Source organism: Nuphar pumila, chromosome 7, assembly GCF_984573655.1.
Source record: "Nuphar pumila chromosome 7, dmNupPumi1.hap1.1, whole genome shotgun sequence".
NCBI lineage: Eukaryota > Viridiplantae > Streptophyta > Magnoliopsida > Nymphaeales > Nymphaeaceae > Nuphar > Nuphar pumila.
In genome coordinates this window covers 45061200-45080188 of record NC_143255.1, presented here as the reverse complement: position 1 = coordinate 45080188, position 18989 = coordinate 45061200, and the positions used below count along the sequence as shown (strand labels likewise).

Genomic DNA, 18989 nt, shown 5'->3' with positions numbered 1-18989 from the left:
GAAAAAAATGTATTTATTATGAGAATGTTATGCTTATACATTTGGAGTTATATTATAAGTGGTGTGTCATGATTATTGATAATGTGTCGCTGTGATGAATTGTTGTCCCTAGAACTATAGTTAGTATATGTGATTACATATCGAACATTAGTTAGTAAACATACATTTAAAACTGTATAATACACTAACATTGAGAGAGGAAAAGAAAAGAAAAAAATAATACACCTAGGGTAACAACATAGAGAGTGATAAAGAACTCTAATAAGAATAACATGATCTAAGACTTTATTAGAGGTGTGTGTACTTCGTTTGTGCATGAGATTTTTGAAGAATTATTAGGTAACCCTTACAGGCTAAAAACATTACCTATTAGACACATGTAGAAAGTAGCATGAACCATAAACCTTAAGAGGAAGTTATAGCTTTTTGGACACCTTAGGGCAGGTATAGCCTTCCAGACTCTTCGGCTAGCTACTGATGGGCATATTAGGCTCTCAAACTTGTAACCGGTGAGCAAAGCTGCATCGATTGAAAGTTCATAGTTTGTACTGGTTTAGACTATGTTATTGTGGAGTGTTTCATAAGTCTGACCAACATTTAAAAACTCTGGAGTTGTTTACATGGGTTGCTATGCCCTAAGAGGTAATTTTTGAAATAGCCGATTAGTGTAGAGTACGACATTAAGAATGTCTACTCTAAGAATGAGAATAATTTCAGAAAAAATAAGGAAAAAAGGTAAAAATAAAAAATAAAATATGTAAACAACTTGTGTGCTAATTAGAGAACTAAGCTTAGATTAGAAACTTGGAGCTCACTATAATTGTAACGGTCGACGTGTCTTATATTTGTAAATAAAATCTTACTGAGTTTTAGACTTAGCCTCTCTTGGTTACAACTGTAGGATCAGAAAGTGCAGCAAGTAAGAGGGTATGACTCATGGACCCGATTACTGGTGGACCTTGAAGTACTTGGGAATGCTTTATTTTGATTGAATGCATTTTTATATTTTGAACTTGTATCTAAATAGTTTAGTGTTGATAAACATGGATGGTTGGCATGTGATGTTGGATGATAAATTTGATAATTTTATAGACCTTGTTATATATATATATATATATATATATATATATACAACAACAACAACAACTACGCCTTCATCCCAAAACAATTGGGGTCAGCGATATGAACCAAAAAAGAAATTCATTTTGGGTCTTCCACATGAATCCTTTTCCTCCAATCATTTCTATCCAATGCCATGTCCTCGGTGAGGTTCAAAGCATTCATATCCTTTCCTATCATCTCCATCCAAGTCTTCCTAGGCCTACCCCGACCTTTTTTAACTAATATATTTTCCCATTTCTCCAGCCTTCTAACTGGAGCATCATTAGGCCTTCGCCGAATATGTCCAAACCACCGTAAACGATTCTCTCGCATCTTATTTTCAATGGGTGCAACACCTACCTTCTTACGTATCTCCTCGTTCCGAATCTTATCTTTTATTGTATTTCCGCACATCCATCTAAGCATCCGCATCTCAGCTACACTCATTTTTTGAATATGATGTCTCTTGGCAGCCCAACATTCCGTACCATATAGTAAAGCGGGTCTAATAGTCGTCCTATAAAACTTTCCCTTCAACCGCAATGGCATTCTACGATCGCACAACACTCCAGTTGCACTTTTCCATTTCATCCACCCAACCTTTATCCTATGATTTACATCTCCATCAATTTCTCCATACTTTTGAATGATGGATCCCAAATATTTGAAATAATCATTCACCGGTATTTCTTGCTCACCAAGCTTCACTACACTCCCATCACTACTTCGTTGCTTACTAAACTGACATTCCATATATTCAGTCTTACTCTTACTCAACTTAAAACCTCTAGCTTCCAATGTCTGTCTCCATAATTCTAACTTAGCATTAACCCCAGCTCTAGACTCATCAATCAAAACAATATCATCAGCAAACAACATACACCACGGTACATTTTCTTGAATTGATCTCGTAAGCTCATCCATCACTATCGCAAATAGGAAAGGGCTTAAAACAGATCCTTGATGTAACCCAACCGTTATCGGAAAATTGGTTGTCACCCCTCCACAAGTGCGGACATTGGTTACTACTCCTTCATACATATCTTTAATTATACTAATGTACTTGAGAGAAACACCTTTCTTCATCATTGTCCACCAGAGAACGTCCCTAGGTACTCTATCGTAAGCCTTCTCTAAATCAATAAAAACCATATGCAAATCTTTGTTCCTCTCTCTATATCTTTCAATAAGTTGTCTAAGAAGATGTATAGCTTCCATAGTTGATCTTCCAGGCATAAAACCAAACTGATTCTCCGATATCATGACAACCTTCCTCAACCTAGACTCAATCACCCTCTCCCAAAGTTTCATAGTATGACTCATGAGTTTTATACCATGATAGTTTGTGCAATCTTGTATATCACCCTTATTCTTATATAAAGGCACCAAAGTACTCTTCCTCCACTCATTAGGCATCTTATTTGTTCGCCAAATCGAGTTAAAAAGATTTGTCAACCATTCTAAACCTTTTTCTCCCAAGCATTTCCAAGCCTCGATAGGTATACCATCTGGGCCAACTGCCCTTCTTGATTTCATTTTCTTCAAAGCCTTTGCAATTTCTTTCTTTTGAATCTTGCGCATGAAGTCACGATTTATCTCATGAAAAGGAATGGAGAAGTCTTCAAGATCTTGAGCATGACTATCATTAAAAAGCTTATCAAAATAATCTTTCCATCTCTCCTTAATCTCCTCATCTTTGACTAAAACCCTTTGCGTTTCATCTTTGATACATCTAACCATACCCAAATCCTTCGATTTCCTATCTCTCATCTTTGCAAGCCTATAAATATCCTTCTCGGCTTCTTTGGTATCCAACTTGTCATAAACCTCCTTATATACCTTAGCCCTCGCGTTTCGAACAACTTTTTTAGCTTCCTTATTTGCTATCATATACTTCTCCAAATTCTCATTATCACGACTCTTACTTAGATTTCTATAACACTCTCTTTTAACCTTAATAGCTAATTTGACATCCTCGTTCCACCATGATGTATCCTTACCTAGTGGTGCACCGCCTTTAGACTCACCCAATACCTCCTTAGCCACTTTTCTCATGCCACCCGCTATCTTATTCCACATTGATTCTGAATCCTCCTCGAGACACCAATCAACTTCTTTAACTACCTGCTCTACAAACATTCCTTGTTTAGCTCCTTTCAGTGCCCACCACTTAATTCTAGGATCTATCCTATGTCTATCTCTTTTGCGGCATTGTCTAATTCTAAGATCTAAAATTAAGACTCTATGTTGTGTAGCTACACTTTCTCCTGGTATAACCTTACAATCGATGCAACAACCCCTATCTCGCTTTCTAAGTAGGAAAAAATCTATCTGACTCGTATTAACCCCACTTTTAAATGTTACTAAGTGAGACTCCCTCTTCCTAAACCAAGTGTTTGCTAAGATCATATCATAGGACAAACAAAAATCTAAAATCCTTTCTCCACTTTCATTTCTTTCTCCTATACCATAGCCTCCATGGATACTCTCAAATCCATCCCTACTAATGCCTACATGTCCATTAAGGTCACCGCCGATGAAAAGCTTTTCTCCATAAGATATCCCTTGTACTACTCCATCTAAATCTTCCCAAAATTGATGCTTAATGGAATCATCTAAACCTACTTGAGGTGCATAAACACTAATAATATTAATAATATCCGTACCTAATACTAATTTAATAAGTAAAATTCTATCACCCTTCCTACGGACCTCAACTACATTATCTATAAACTGACGACTCATAACAATCCCTACTCCATTCCTTTTTCTATTTATTCCTGTATACCAAATCTTATATCCCCAAGGTTCTATCACTTTAGCTTTCTCACCTACCCATTTGGTCTCTTGAAGACATAAAATATCAATCTTTCTCCTACACATAACATCTACTAACTCTACCAACTTACCAGTTAAAGACCCTATGTTCAAAGTGGCTATCCTAATTTTATGGTCTTGGACTAACTTCTTTACCCCCACCCGTCCAACAAAGTGAGGGAACCCTTGCCTATTTGACACCACACCCGGGTGCCGGTGTGACGCGTCGCTTCTAGGCGACGACCTAGCAACCCTTGCCCATTTATCACTGCCTCCGGGCCTAGAGAGTACAACGCGTCGCTCAGTAGGGAATGCCCCAACGAAATTCTCATATTGGTTCATTTTCATAAGATATGACAAAGTTTTTATGCTGGCTGTTACAGGCCTACCGCAACCCTCCTCCTTTATCCGGGCTTGGGACCGGCAGTGTATAACTAAACATTTATACACAGGCGGAGTTATATATATATATATATATATATATATATATATATATATATATATATATATATATATATATATATATATATAATAAAATTGGCTTGGTTTTGAGGTCATTTCAGTAATTTTTTTTTTTAGAATTAACATCCACGAACCCAACTTGAGAGGCCCCAATTCGAGTAGTTCCAGGGTCTGCTTAACCCCAGCTTTGTCTGTAAAAAAAAAAAAAATCATGCAAACTTTTTATTAATGAGAAGTGAAAGGAGCAACTGCAATACTTGGTGACGTGGAGTCATTTAAGTAAAAAAACAGGGCATAAGCAAAACCTGAAAAAGGTGAGTTGGATCCAAAGGTCCTAATATGGCATGCTTGAACTTTGTAAAACCGTTTTTTATGCAATAGTTACATGATTAGTATATGAACCAAGAAAATGCTAAGGAACGGTTTGTTTCTACTAGAGAGTGTAGTACACACTCAGAGCAGGACCTGTAAAGAGGCCAATGAGGCCCCCTGGGCTCAAAAAAATTTTAGGGGCCCATTTTTAAGGCCAATGAGTATTGTTTAGGTAGTTTATATAAATATTTTATACATTTTTATTTAATATAATATAAATATTTGAAATATTATATTTGTTTAATGTGAATGCAAATTTTATTGTTATTTTGATTCTTTTTTAAAAAAAAATCGGAGGCCCTGGCCCTGAACTCCTAATATTAATAGGAGGCCCATTTTTTCCCTCCGCCTCAGGCCCCATAAAACACAGGTACGGCTCTGTACACACTGCTATCCAATATTAATTTTTTGATTTTTAAATCTCACTTTTTGGGTTATGGGCATGTTTGTTTTTGGAGTTTTTTGCCAAATTTCTTTTCCAATCCATTGTTCTCCTTTCTTCAAAGTCTGATTTCTTCAAACCCCTTAAAAGAAAGAGTTGATCCTTCTCGTGTAGTCTGATTTCTAGTTTTAGGCCTCTCAAGTTTTGACAAAAAGAGTTTTTTCAGGTAGTTAAAAACAGTTAAAATTTGTATTTGATATTTAAAATAATTAACTGACTTCTTATCACAATATATACGCTTAATTAATAGCAAAATCTTTGGAAATAAAACGCACATTCATTTTCTTAACAACTATGCTTATTTTTTAAATTTAAATGGAAATAAAGTTAAAAAGAAAACGACCCATATCTAAGAAAATTGGCGTTTTAAACTTCGGTCACCGTGTTTAGGACCTGAGATGCAACATGGGTCCAACCTGCTTTGCATATTTGGTGAAAGATTATGGATCTACTTAATTACTAGGTTGGCCTTATTTCGAACTGAGGTTGGTGCAGCCAAGGAAGGCAATGAATATGCCAGATCAAAGCCCAACTTCAGAGAATGCTCGGATCCAGGACCCAAAATTTATATTCGAATGGCCAAATTGACTTGGATCCATGTCAGATTTAAGTTAAAGTACACGGGTGATCATGTACTAAGTGGGACCGTCTCATTGTACAAAGTGAATCTCGTGAGAAGGCATATAATTCATGCCACTGAATTCAAGTACTTTTTCCTTGAAAAATTGCATGTGAAATAAGTTAGTGCCAATTTGGATCCGGGTTCACATGTACTGTACCAAAACCAGGACTTGTTGCGGGTAGCGGGTTCTAGAACATATCCTATATGCTTGTCAGACCCACCATGTTGGTTCTCAACTCAGAGAAAGCTCAAGCTCATTGTTATCTTACAAGTGCAGCCTATGTCTGGAACCAGATTCAAATGGACTGGAAAAGAAATTTGGCAAAAAACTCCAAAAACAAACATGCCCATAACCCAAAAAGTGAGATTTAAAAAGTGAATTTCATTTGTGTGAGATTCACTTTCTCATAAAGTCTTACGAGATTTTGAAAGTGAATTCTTTCCTCCTCTACTTGATTGAGCTTTTGACGATAATTTTAATGTATCATTTATGTAAAAAAGAATGTGTTAGGGTATGACCCATCCCAACTGCAACTTGGTTCAATTGGATCCGGTTTTGGTATCAAAGAAGAGGTGCCATCAAGAATTCGGGTAGGACTTATGAAGTCCCATTAATATACGGATTGGGTATGGTTTATAAAATTTCATATCAGACCAGAGTCTTACCCAAGTTCCAATTAAGTTCCTCAAATTTTTCAATGTAAAAATATAAACAATATTATTTTACCAGGCAGGGATGGGTCTGGTTTATCTAATCTCAATCAGACTTAGGTATGGTTTTCTCTATGACAGCTTCTATTGGACCGGGGTTCTGGCCCAGTACCAACACCTCTTAGTCTGATCCGAGTCCGGACCTACTCATTTCTGCTACGGGTCCAAGACCCATTAACACTCCTAATTGGATAGAGGCGCCCAACCAACAGGTTAAGGGTTCCAGTTTTATTGCGGCTCCTATGAAAAACTGCGAGTTCGGCCCAGATCACGTGAGCCAAACAATGAGCCAGAATATTATCTGGCTGGTAACTGTTAAGGATTCATGTGGGTTGGGATCCAGGATGGAGGTTTTGCAATTTTTGGCTCCTAATCCAACTCTTCATCTAGCTGCTCTACTACCAACATTGCTAGTAAAATAACTAAAATACTTGGATGACAGTGGATCGGGTAGAATTGGGGCTACTCCACTTTTTTTTTGGATCAGGCATTGAGGCAGAGATGGATGTTAAAATCAAAACCAGTGCGAGGATGAAGGCTAGGATGGAGGACAGAATTTTGAGACGGCCCCGTCCACTGCAATCCATAAATTCAGGTGAACAGTAAGCGTAATTGACAAATTACTTGGAAGCATACGGTCTGGATGTAATTGCACAGGATACAGCCGAGACTGATTGTGATTCTCCACCCAATATTTTTGAACGTTTAGAGTACGCAACTTTTGAAAATATACAAAGACGCGTTCAATATTTAAAAAAAAAATTGGTGTTTGAGGAGAGAGAAAGCAAATCATCCAATAGTTTTTTTTTTCTGTTTTTGATGGCTGCGATCACATTTCCCTTATTAATTCCATGCGACAAAGTGATGAAAGGAGAATAATTGAGAGAGGGAGAGAATTCTCATTGTGCTATTCTCCAAATTGAGGTTCTCCCATTCTGTTCCCTTCTGAATTGGTATGTCCTGCTAATCAGGTTGGATTTGACCCTTCAAACTCTTCTTCTTAATTCCTTCTTTAAGTTTATCTTTAAAGTTTCTGTTTGTTTCTTTATTTGTAGCGAGATTATATGGTATTGTCGGGATTTTGGTACTGTATATTTTTGGGGTTTGATTGGCAGTATGAGCTTCTGTTTCATGGCCTAATGGGATGAGAATTTAATGCAAATTTTTGGGTTCTTTTTCTTCAGTTGTGTTTTGGTTGGATGCTGTAACATTTGTTTTGGGTGGTGGTTGTTTTCACCGTCTAGTTTAAATTCTTTTTGGTGATTTTCTTTTTGACGATTCTCTAATGTAAATTAGGGTTGTACGTGTGCCATCTTAGTTTTTTTTTATTGATTTTTTTGTTGGATTTGTTGCTGTTACGTTTGTTTGTGCAAGTGCTTGAGCTGAATGGCATGCATTTTTGTGATTTTGATACTTTTTTTTTTTCTGACAAGTATCAAAATCACAAAAATACATGACACTAATTCATTGTAGCATATCCATTTACAAATGTGCAATTGGGCTCCTCCTCTTGAGAAATTTGTTAAAGAACGGCAAATGTAGCTACAGCGGAAAACTAAAGCAGTTCCAGTGAGGCAAGAGGAATCATTTTTTGTTTTTGTCACTGATTTTTTTGTTGATACGAAAGTAAATACACATTGCTCACAATTTTGTTAACATTTGAATGCGGCAAATGTACAATTGATTTAGAACACAATACAAAGTTACAAACCATGGCAAGCAAAGGAAAGTTGATTGAACAAGCGAGTTGGGATATACCTGGTTGCGCTTGAAGATATATGGTGTGTTTGCAAGGAAACCCACGGCAACCATGCGTTTCCATGGGCCTTACCATTGCAGTGAACATGTGAGCTTCCTTTTCGTTGCAGAAAGGAAGCCCTATTCCTCGGAATGCAAATGCACCCATAAACAGATCTAACACGTATTTTTCCTTTTTTTCGTTGCTTATATCACCGACGGCTTTTCCCTGTAAATGCGTCCTTTGGAAATGAAATTCACATTACGATAAGCAGATTTCTTGTTAGTATGGGGCTGAGGTTCAGCAGTATAAGCATGTCTAAAGTGTCAGAAATAAGTCTCGTCGATCAGACTCCATTTCTCTCAAAATCAATCTGCATTCGTTATCCTTTCATCTGTTGTATGACAGGTAAACATGCCGGCAGTTCAGTTAGGTGCCCACACGATTAAATCTCATGGAGTTAAAGTAACAAAGTTTCATATGCACGACTGGTTAATACTTGCACTTCTTATGGTGCTGGAGCTGATTCTGGCAGTAGTTATTTCCCCATTTTACCGGTTTGTAGGGAAGGATATGATGACAGACTTGAAGTATGCACTGAAGTTCAATACAGTGCCATTTTGGGCTGTCCCTGTATGTTCCTTTCCTCCAGCAATTGCATTGCCTTTCATATGAAAAATTTGTGTCATGTTACTCTAATATGGCTTAAATTTTTGCTGATTAATTTATTATTTTTAGGTAATTGCAATTTTGGTGCCATTCATCATCATCCTTATATTCTACATAATCAGAAGAGACGTATATGATTTTCACCATGCCATACTAGGTAATTGTCTTCTTACACTTGCTTTTCTTTTTTTTTCCCCTTTGAATTGGGAGCATCAATAATTTACAAGATCAAATTTCCTGGATAACACTATCCTCAATGATATTGTTTTACATGGTTGAATAGGAATTTTGTATGCTGTATTGATAACGGCAGTTATAACTGATGCTATTAAAGATGCTGTTGGTCGACCTCGGCCTGACTTTTTCTGGCGGTGTTTCCCAGATGGAAAGGATGTAGGATTTTCATTCTTCAATTGCTTCAGTGTTTCTGTGTACTCTTTTAATTGATTTTTTTTCTTTTTTTTTGTATAACTTTTTTGTGCTTATACAACTATTTTTTAACATACAAACCTTTCAGGTGTATGATCCTGTCACAGGTGGTGTCATTTGTCATGGTGAGGCCAGTGTTCTAAAAGAAGGGCATAAGAGTTTCCCTAGTGGCCATACTTCTTGTAATTTTTCCCCTTATCCCTTCCATCAGATATTTCCTGCTATGTTTTTTTTTTCGTAAAACTTTGTTAAACTTGAATTAAATATATGACACTTTAAAGTTTGAATTATAATGCTGTTAGCATTATGAAGCACTCTTTCAGTTTGTCTCACAATTGCATGTACATACGCATGGCTAGTTCTATGTACATCAGTAAGATACTAAGACATACTCATAGAAATTATATGCAGGGTCATTTGCTGGGTTGGGATTTCTTTCACTGTATCTGTCTGGAAAAATTAAAGCATTTGATCGAAGAGGTCATGTTGCAAAACTGTGCATTGTCTTCCTGCCCTTACTTGTCGCAGCCCTTGTTGGAGCTTCTCGAGTAGATGACTATTGGCATCATTGGCAAGATGTATTTGCTGGTGGCCTTATAGGTTTGTGGGCCATTAAGATTTCCACTAAACCAAGCGATCTGGTTTTAATGATTCTTTAGTGGTGAATATTTAATGTTGTTTCTTAGGGACTCTTTGCTGTCTTCCACAGGTATGACAGTGAAATGAAATGGGGATCTTCGAAACACGAGCTTAGATTAACAAGAGCAAGTGTCAAGAATGACACTAAAGCATAACCCTTAAAAAGGGTATAACTGGAAACAAAATAAAAATAAAAATGTATTCTTTATTGATATGAAAAACCAATTGCTTAAGAAGCATTGAAGTAAAATACAAGAGGGGCTGCACCCCTTTATATACACAGCTGAAAGAGGACTCAATAGAGCTGTTGGGCACAGTCCAACAGCTCTATTTAGAGCTGTTGGACTGTGTCAGTCCAACAGCTCTATTGCTAGTCAAGTCTGGACAGGACTTGACTAGCAACAGTCATTCTAGTTCAAACTGAACTAGATGACATAAAGACAAAAAATAAAAATAAAGGAAAAAAATTACAGAAATGAAAAATGTATTTATATATATATAATAATATAATATTATTATATATACATATATGTACAATTTTACATTTTAACACTCCCCCTCAAACTTACGGTACAATGAGCGAAAGTTTGTCTAAGAGAAAGTGAAATCGGGGAGCAGCAAAAGGCTTTGTAAAGAAGTCTGCTAACTGATATTCTGAAGTGACATATGGCAGATCAATTATCCCGTGTAGATATTCCTCTCTGACGTAGTGACAATCCATTTCGATGTGTTTGGTGCGTTCGTGGAATGTTCTGTTACTGGCAATATAGATCGCACTTTTGTTGTCACAACACATTTGTGAAGCCTTTGTTGCTTCAACTCCCATGTCAGCAAGCAGTCGTCGGAGCCAAACTACTTCCATGGTCGTGGTTGCCATGGCTCTGTATTCAGCTTCGGTGGATGAGAGAGATACCTTCTGCTGCTTTTTACACCTCCACGAGATTAATGATTCCCCTAAAAAGACACAAAAGCCAGTGGTTGAGTGTCTGTTATTGGGATCACCTCCCCAATCAGCATCAGTATATGCAATTAAATCAAGAGAAGAGGAGGAAGATAAGAAAAGTCCTCGTGAAAGAGAGGACTTGATGTATCTGATAATACACATGACTGCTCCCATATGAACAGAAGTAGGAGCATGTTGAAATTGACTTGCTGTATGAACAACATGTGCTATATCTGGTCTGGTAATGGATAGATAGGAAAGTGCCCCGACAAGCTGTCTGTAAGGAGTAGGGTCTGCAAGAAGTTCTCCATCATCAATCTTCATTTTAACATTAACAACTTCTGGAGTGTCGACTTTCTTATCATCAGTAATACCAGACCTGAAAACAATATCAAAAGCAAATTTAGTCTGAGATAATAAATATCCTCTAGGAGAATAAGCAACTTCAATGCCTAAAAAATATCTCAACAAACCCAAATCAGTCATTTCAAAATGAGATTTAAGAAGTGTTTTGATTGTTTCAACTCCCTGTTTATCGCTTCCGGTGATGATCATATCATCCACATAGAGAAGAAGCACAATGATCCCTGCATCAGAATTCTTAATAAACAAAGCAGTGTCAGTTAAACAGAATTGAAAACCAATATCAATCATAACACGACTAAACCTATCATACCAAGCTTTTGGTGCTTGTTTAAGTCCATAAAGAGCTTTTTCTAAGCGAAGGACTTTACCCTTAGGAATACTTAGACCAGGAGGGGGTTCCATATATACTTCTTCAACTAGCTTTCCATTTAAAAAAGCATTTTTGACATCCATTTGAAAAATAGACCATTTTTTGATAGAAGCTAAGGCAATTAAGGTTCGGACAGTAGTCATACGAGCCACCGGAGCAAAGGTTTCTTCATAATCAATCCCATATTCTTGGGCATAACCTTTGGCTACTAAACGGGCTTTATATCTTTCAAGAGTACCATCACTCTTGGTTTTAATTTTATAAACCCATCGACATCCTATAGTTTTCTTCCCTGGAGGAAGATCTTGAATATTCCATGTAGAAGCCTTTTCAAGTGCATCTAATTCAGCTTTCATGGCTTCTATCCATTTGATATCATTTTTTTCTTGAAAATATGTGGATGGTTCTTCATATGAGTGAATTAATGCAATAACTGCCCTATATGTGGGTGAGAAAGACTCGTATGATACAAACTTTCCTGGAGGCCTCGAGATTCGGGTTGATTGTCTAGTTGGAATGTTAGAATATTTCTCAAGTGCACATGGAGGATTAGACTCTTGTCTTCTGGAATATTGAATACTAGTATCTCTATGAACTTCTTCATTTTCAACATTAAGATCAATAATTCTTTGATCATCATCAAAGTTACAGTCAAGGTCATATTCATCAGATGTTGATGTTAGATCTAGCAAAAAGGAGTACTCAGTGACGTCTTTTAATTTTCTAAAATCAAAGAAGCTCTCCTTTTCAAGAAAGGAAACATTTCTAGACACATATAGTTTATTATTTTTGAAGTCAAAACATCTATAACCTTTCTGGTTTTCAGCATATCCTAAAAAGGCACAGGGAATCGCACGAGGGGAAAGTTTATCATTTTTGTCAGTAAATATGAAACATTTGCACCCAAATATTCTTAGTCTAGAGTAGTCTGGAGAAATGTTCATAAGTTTTTCAATGGGAGTGATATTTTGTAACGAAGAAGATGGCATCCTATTAATGAGATAGGTGGCAGTTAAGGCAGCTTCTGCCCAAAAGTCTTTCGGGACTTGATTTGCTATTAATAAAGTCCTAGTGGTTTCTATAATATGGCGATGTTTTCGTTCTGCCAGTCCATTTTGTTGAGGTGTATAAGGACAAGATCTTTGATGTGTGATGCCATACAATTTAAGATAATTTTGAAAATTTGTGGATAAAAACTCTCCCCCTGAATCTGTGCGAAAAATAGTAATATCATTTTGAAACTTGTTTTTAACCATATTATGAAAAGTTTGAAAGTATGAAAATACTTCAGACTTATGTTTGAGAAAGTACATCCACGTATGTCGGGAGAAATCATCGAAAAAAATAACATAGTAAACAAATCCTCCTTTAGAAATTACTGGTGCAGGACCCCAAACATCCGAGTGTATTAATTCAAGTGGTCTTGAAGAGAAAAAGGTTCTGTTCTGAAATGGTAATCTTTTTATTTTGCCGAGAATACAATCTTTACAATCAAATGATTCAGAGTTACAAAATTTCCCTAGATTTGGAAAATGTTGGATTTTGGCTATATGTGGGTGACCAAGTCTCTTATGCCACAGTTCCAACTCTATTTTTTGAATATTATAACAAAAAGCTTTCTTCGGCATTTCCAAAAAATCCATGTAATAGAGTCCTCCTTCTCTATGGCCTTCCCCAATCAGCTTGCCTGACTGGCGATCCTGTACCCAACAATCATGAGAAGAAAAAGAAATATTACACCCATAATCAGAAATTTGAGATACAGATAAAAGATTTAAATTTAATTTGGGAACATGTCTAATTTCTGGAATAATTTTTTTTTTGTTTTATAAATTTTTTCAAAATTTTCTATTCCTTCTATTTCAAGAGAAGTCCCATCAGGAGTAAAGACCTTTGACACACTTGTTTTATTTTTAACACATTTGGATAGACTTTGATTATTTGGGGTCATATGAAAAGATGCACCAGAGTCAAGAAGCCAAGAAATTTTACCTAGATCAGAAAAAGATGAGGCTGCTGTGCCGGTTGAAGCTTCAGATGAGGAAGATGCACCTTTGATGAGAGGCTGAAGAATCTCCATTAGTTGGGCCAGGGAAACTGGTGCATCCTGATCTTTAGGCTCCGATCCAGCAATTGCAGCTCTTTTTTCTCTCAGCTCCTTAAGTTTGGGACATTGTGGCCTGTAGTGTCCCGGTTCATGACAGTGATGACAAATAACTTTCTTCTTATCATAGTCACCATTTTGTCGGTTAAAGTGAGGAGGCCTATATGATCGAACATGATTCCCTGGTCTAGACACGGCTAAAACGGAATCATCTTCAATTTTTAAAGAACCTTTCCGGAGACGATTTTCTTCCATTGTTAACTCTTCAATAGTTTCAACAATAGAAGGAATTTTTCCCCGGTGAAGTAGGGCCGATTTAGTTGTTTCAAATTCCGGCCTTAATTCAGTGATAAACTGGTAAAAATGTTCAGCATCGAGTTGTTTCTGACGAAGCTCGATGTCTTCGGCACAATGCCACTTTGGTTCTAAAAGGGAAAGTTTTTCCCAAAGTTCGGACAACCCATTGTAATATTCACGAATAGTTTTGTTTCATTGTGTCATCATTCGAACTTTTTCTTGGAGGTTGCACACGTGTGCAATATCTTTAAGGGAATACATATTCTTAAGGTATTCCCATGCCTTATCAGCATGATCAAATTTGGCAAGACTTGAGCATTTTTTAATGTCAACGCTATTGATAAGCCATGACATTATCTTCGCATGAGATATTCTCCATTCTTTCCATTTCTTCTCGTATGAGGCAATAGCCTTGATTTTCTCTTCTTTCGATAGAGGGACCTCTTTATCTCCCTCCTTTTTAGTAAGAGATAGCTTAGGTTCCGAATCGGAACCATCCACAATCCCCCATAAGCCTTTTCCCCATATATGGTGCTTCATGATTGAAGCCCATGTTACATAGTTCGTATCACTTAGTTTCATAGGCATGATGGTGACTTTATCATTGTCATTCATCGATTACAAGGAGAGAAAGAATAGGGATAGAAGAGGAACAAGAAGGAAAATGAAAAAGAAAGAAAAAAAAAACAATACCACAAGATGTGAAATCCTCTCCAATGAAGTGATAAAACACTTCTCTTCAAGTGGTGAACACTTTTGCAAACGGGCACGGAAACCGAGGCAGATTTTCCTCAAGATTTAGTACTTCTGCGGCTCTGATACCATGAAATGAAATGGGGATCTTCGAAACACGAGCTTAGATTAACAAGAGCAAGTGTCAAGAATGACACTAAAGCATAACCCTTAAAAAGGGTATAACTGGAAACAAAATAAAAATAAAAATGTATTCTTTATTGATATGAAAAACCAATTGCTTAAGAAGCATTGGAGTAAAATACAAGAGGGGCTGCACCCCTTTATATACACAGCTGAAAGAGGACTCAATAGAGCTGTTGGGCACAGTCCAACAACTCTATTTAGAGCTGTTGGAATGTGTCAGTCCAACAGCTCTATTGCTAGTCAAGTCTGGACAGGACTTGACTAGCAACAGTCATTCTAGTTCAAACTGAACTAGATGACATAAAGACAAAAAATAAAAATAAAGGGAAAAAATTACAGAAATGAAATAAATGAAAAATGTATTTATATATATATAATAATATAATATTATTATATATACATATATGTACAATTTTACATTTTAACAGACAGTTGCTGCATTTTGTTATTTGCAGTTCTTCCCAGCTCCATATCATTCAGAAGGTACGTCTTAGTTACCTTTTCTTTTTGTTTTTAGTGGCATGCTTATGCTATGGGACCTTTAATTTTATAATTTTGAATGATCAATTCTGAAAGTTCATCTGATTGCTGTGGGGACTTTGTTTTTTATAAGGAGAAAATATTGAACTCTCTCAACTTCCCTTTTCCTTTCTCTTTCTCTAGTGACCATAACCACTGGCCCCTGATCCACTCCTCTGGTAGGTGGCTACTATTCATTGCACAGATGCATTAAGTATTCTATTCTAGCTTGAGTAATGAGGTAGAGTTTGAGCATGTGTCTAACCCAGTTGAACTCTCTTGGGATGCTTATTGATCATATATACTTTCCCTTTGATAAAAATCTATAGGTAGGAATTTTTTTGCATGTCTTAGTTGTGTTTTATATTGGCATTGGCTATCATCTATGTCTTGGTATTGGTATTTTATGAAACTAGCACATCTATCAACTATCAACTTGTTCTAAAACCAAACAAAAGACACTTATAGCTTTTGTTCTTCCTACTTTATATTGCATAATAGCTTTTGTTCTTCCTACTTTATATTGCATACTGTTGCAGGTCATAGATGAATATTTTGGCACAGGCCTGTGTTGTTTAACATCATGGAAAATTTTATCATGTCCTGCAAATCAAATGTATGAAGGGGTTGGTTCTATTGCAGGTTGGGGACCATATGCATATTTCGAGGTGTTGGCAGACTTACGTAGGAACCAAGAACAATCAAACACTAACCACCTTCATTTACAAGTAACAGATGTTGGGACCGATTCTGCATGGCGGGAGGAAATGGGATGTAACATGCATGATACCAGCCCCATTCTTGATATGGAAGCCGTCAGAAGGTGAACTCTTTCTTTTGTTTATGCTTTTCTTTTTTCCAGATTTTTTCGTGTAACATTATTGAATCCCTTGTGTATTTTGGCATAAACTCCTCAGTTTCAGGCTTGTCTATGTGCATATTTTCCAAGTTCAGTTATTTGTTAGATTACAGTGTTTCACTACAAAATTCTATTACTGAATAAATCATTAACTGGTGTTGTGAATTCCGATCAACATGCCTCAGTTGATGTAGCCATTTGGAAATCAATAAATGTTTATGCATGTGTTGTTAATTACTTCAGCAAATTGAGAATTTTTTGTTTGTTATGTGAGATCTCATTCTTTTAGAGCGATGTCATAACAACATTATATTGAGGCATCTATCCTTAGATTGGATGGCCATGACAGTGATAGAAGTCCATTTCTATGTCAAGATTCACTATGCAGCTGTTGTATGTTCGACCACTGCATGAAAATAGCTGAAGCAAATCAAGTGATCTGCCAAATCACCACCTGTTGGTGATTGGTATTGTGACTGCCCATCATGGAGATTAATAACAACCAGTGGGGCCATTGATGATGACATCACAAGTACTACTATGGTGGGTCCTACTGTTTGTGTGCTGAATGTTTGAGATGGATGACACAATGTGATGCCAAAACACTGATAATGATTTAGCATATCACCTGGTCCATTCGCAAAAGGAACAATCGTTGATGTTAGATATTGAGGATGATATGTCTGTAACCTGTTTCATCAATTGTCATGACAATGTGGTTGATGAATATTATCCTGTTTGCCTTCTGATAGGATTTGCAGCTAATGTTAAGCAAATTAGTTGTGCATAATGCATTGCGAATTAGGGTTGCAAATGGATTGGATATACTTGGATATCTTATCTGAATCCAACAAGTTATTTCTGGATTTGGATCCTCAGAAAAAGAAGCAATTACATATTCAGATAGGATTTGATTTACTTTGGTTATTCTCAGGTTTGGATCAAATTCATGTCATTATTCAATATTAACCTAATTCGGATTCAGATCAGAATTCTATATGATTGCATTTTTTAGATGTAAAGCTTTTTTTAATATTTTTTTCAACAGATCTAGTATTGCCACATATTTTTTATCAAGATTCAACCCTGCCTCATCAAATATGATTCAGATTCAGATCTCTGTTTTCATTTGAAAATCTGGCATGATTCAGACCATATCTAATCCGTTTGCACCCCTATCTCAAATTAGCCAAAATGTTAACTATCCAATTCAGTCTATTTAGAGGGTCCATCCAATTATCTTCAAGATCAAATGGACCATTTTTCTGCTAGAATGCTAGAAATCTGGGTTACCTTAACAGTGGGATTTTCATACCTGTATGTGAGTGTACACCGTGGCATGTATGCTAACTCATTTCGGTCAAGGCAGTGGAATTGCAAGTATTATCAGCAACCATCTTAAGATTTTTAGTGTGATTTATGGTTAGATGTAAAAGAAACCAGTAGGAAACCAAATCTTCTAGTACATGTCTTGCTTTGCCATCTTTCTTTCCAAGTGTGAAGTGTCTGAATTCCCTAGTCAATTGAAAAAAACAGTGTCTCTTCCTTTTTTGCCTTTTCCAATGGCTGGGGTGTAAAACACGAGCACAAAAAATTGTCGCACTTGCAGTGATTTTTTTGTGTAAAACACAAAATACAAAACACAAAAAAATGATGCACTTGTAGTGATTTTTTTTGTGTAAAACACAGAAAATCACTATACGTTCTGTAACACCCCGATTTGGGACCTCGTGAGTCCGAGTTCGGTTGGTATTACTTTCATAGGGAAAGCATACAGAGCTCACACAGTGAAAACATGGTTAAATTTTTTTTTAATTCTTTTTTCAACAATTCACTTTCTTTTACAATGTTCATCATTTATAACATAAAAAATAACAAATAAATAAATGTTCAATGACAAAAAAAGTAAAAACTATCAAGTGCTCTGCTGAAGAATAAGTAGCCGATCATGTCTTGCCTGTGCTAGTGTACCTAAAACCTATAATTATAATTATAATTATAATTATATAGGGGAGTGAGTCTTTAACGCAGTAAGAAATAATTATAAGTAAATAAAGACTTTAACTTATAACTGTAGTAAGCTTTAAGCCCCTAGTCTGAGTTTAGTTTTCAACACACCACACAAGTTTTATGTTTTAATTATCCCACATTAACTCTATCAAACACTTTATCACACTAAATTATCATTAGGTCGGCTATATAGATAATAGTCGTCTATGGGCGTAGCAACCCGCATAGAACACCTCAATTCTATATGTTGGCCAGACAATGAACCATACACTCTCAATGATTCTCAGACCACCAGGCACTGCAGTAAAACAAAATGAAGACCCCACTGGTAGCTAGCCGAGAGGTTAGGCTCAATCTCAATCTCGATAAGGTTCATGCTACATCCTAACCATGATGATTTTAAACCATTCATGATTGTCTTGAGTCTCAAACACTATATGAATATAACCCTAAGTCATATATTAAGTTCATCATATTGAACCATATTCTCAAGCTTGTATTTTACTTGTTCTTTCACGAGTGACATCGTGAAATGATCACGATAGATCTCACTCTCAATCTCATAATGACATTAGGGTTCACACTTATCTCATACTAAGCATGCAATAATGTAGAGTCTTCATATCATTAAATCACCGGC

General features: G+C 36.4%; 1 protein-coding gene across 1 annotated transcript; it reads left to right on the top strand.

The window, feature by feature from the left end:
* Positions 1 to 8679: 8679 nt before the first annotated feature.
* On the top strand, positions 8680 to 16504 carry LOC149832120 (lipid phosphate phosphatase 2-like). The gene is made up of 8 exons (XM_090012358.1): positions 8680 to 8898; positions 9004 to 9091; positions 9218 to 9327; positions 9452 to 9545; positions 9775 to 9967; position 10169; positions 15390 to 15444; positions 16123 to 16504. Exons 1-8 carry the CDS (start codon positions 8680 to 8682, stop codon positions 16305 to 16307), a joined length of 945 nt encoding a protein of 314 aa, XP_089868484.1. The 3' UTR covers positions 16308 to 16504.
* Positions 16505 to 18989: the final 2485 nt, after the last annotated feature.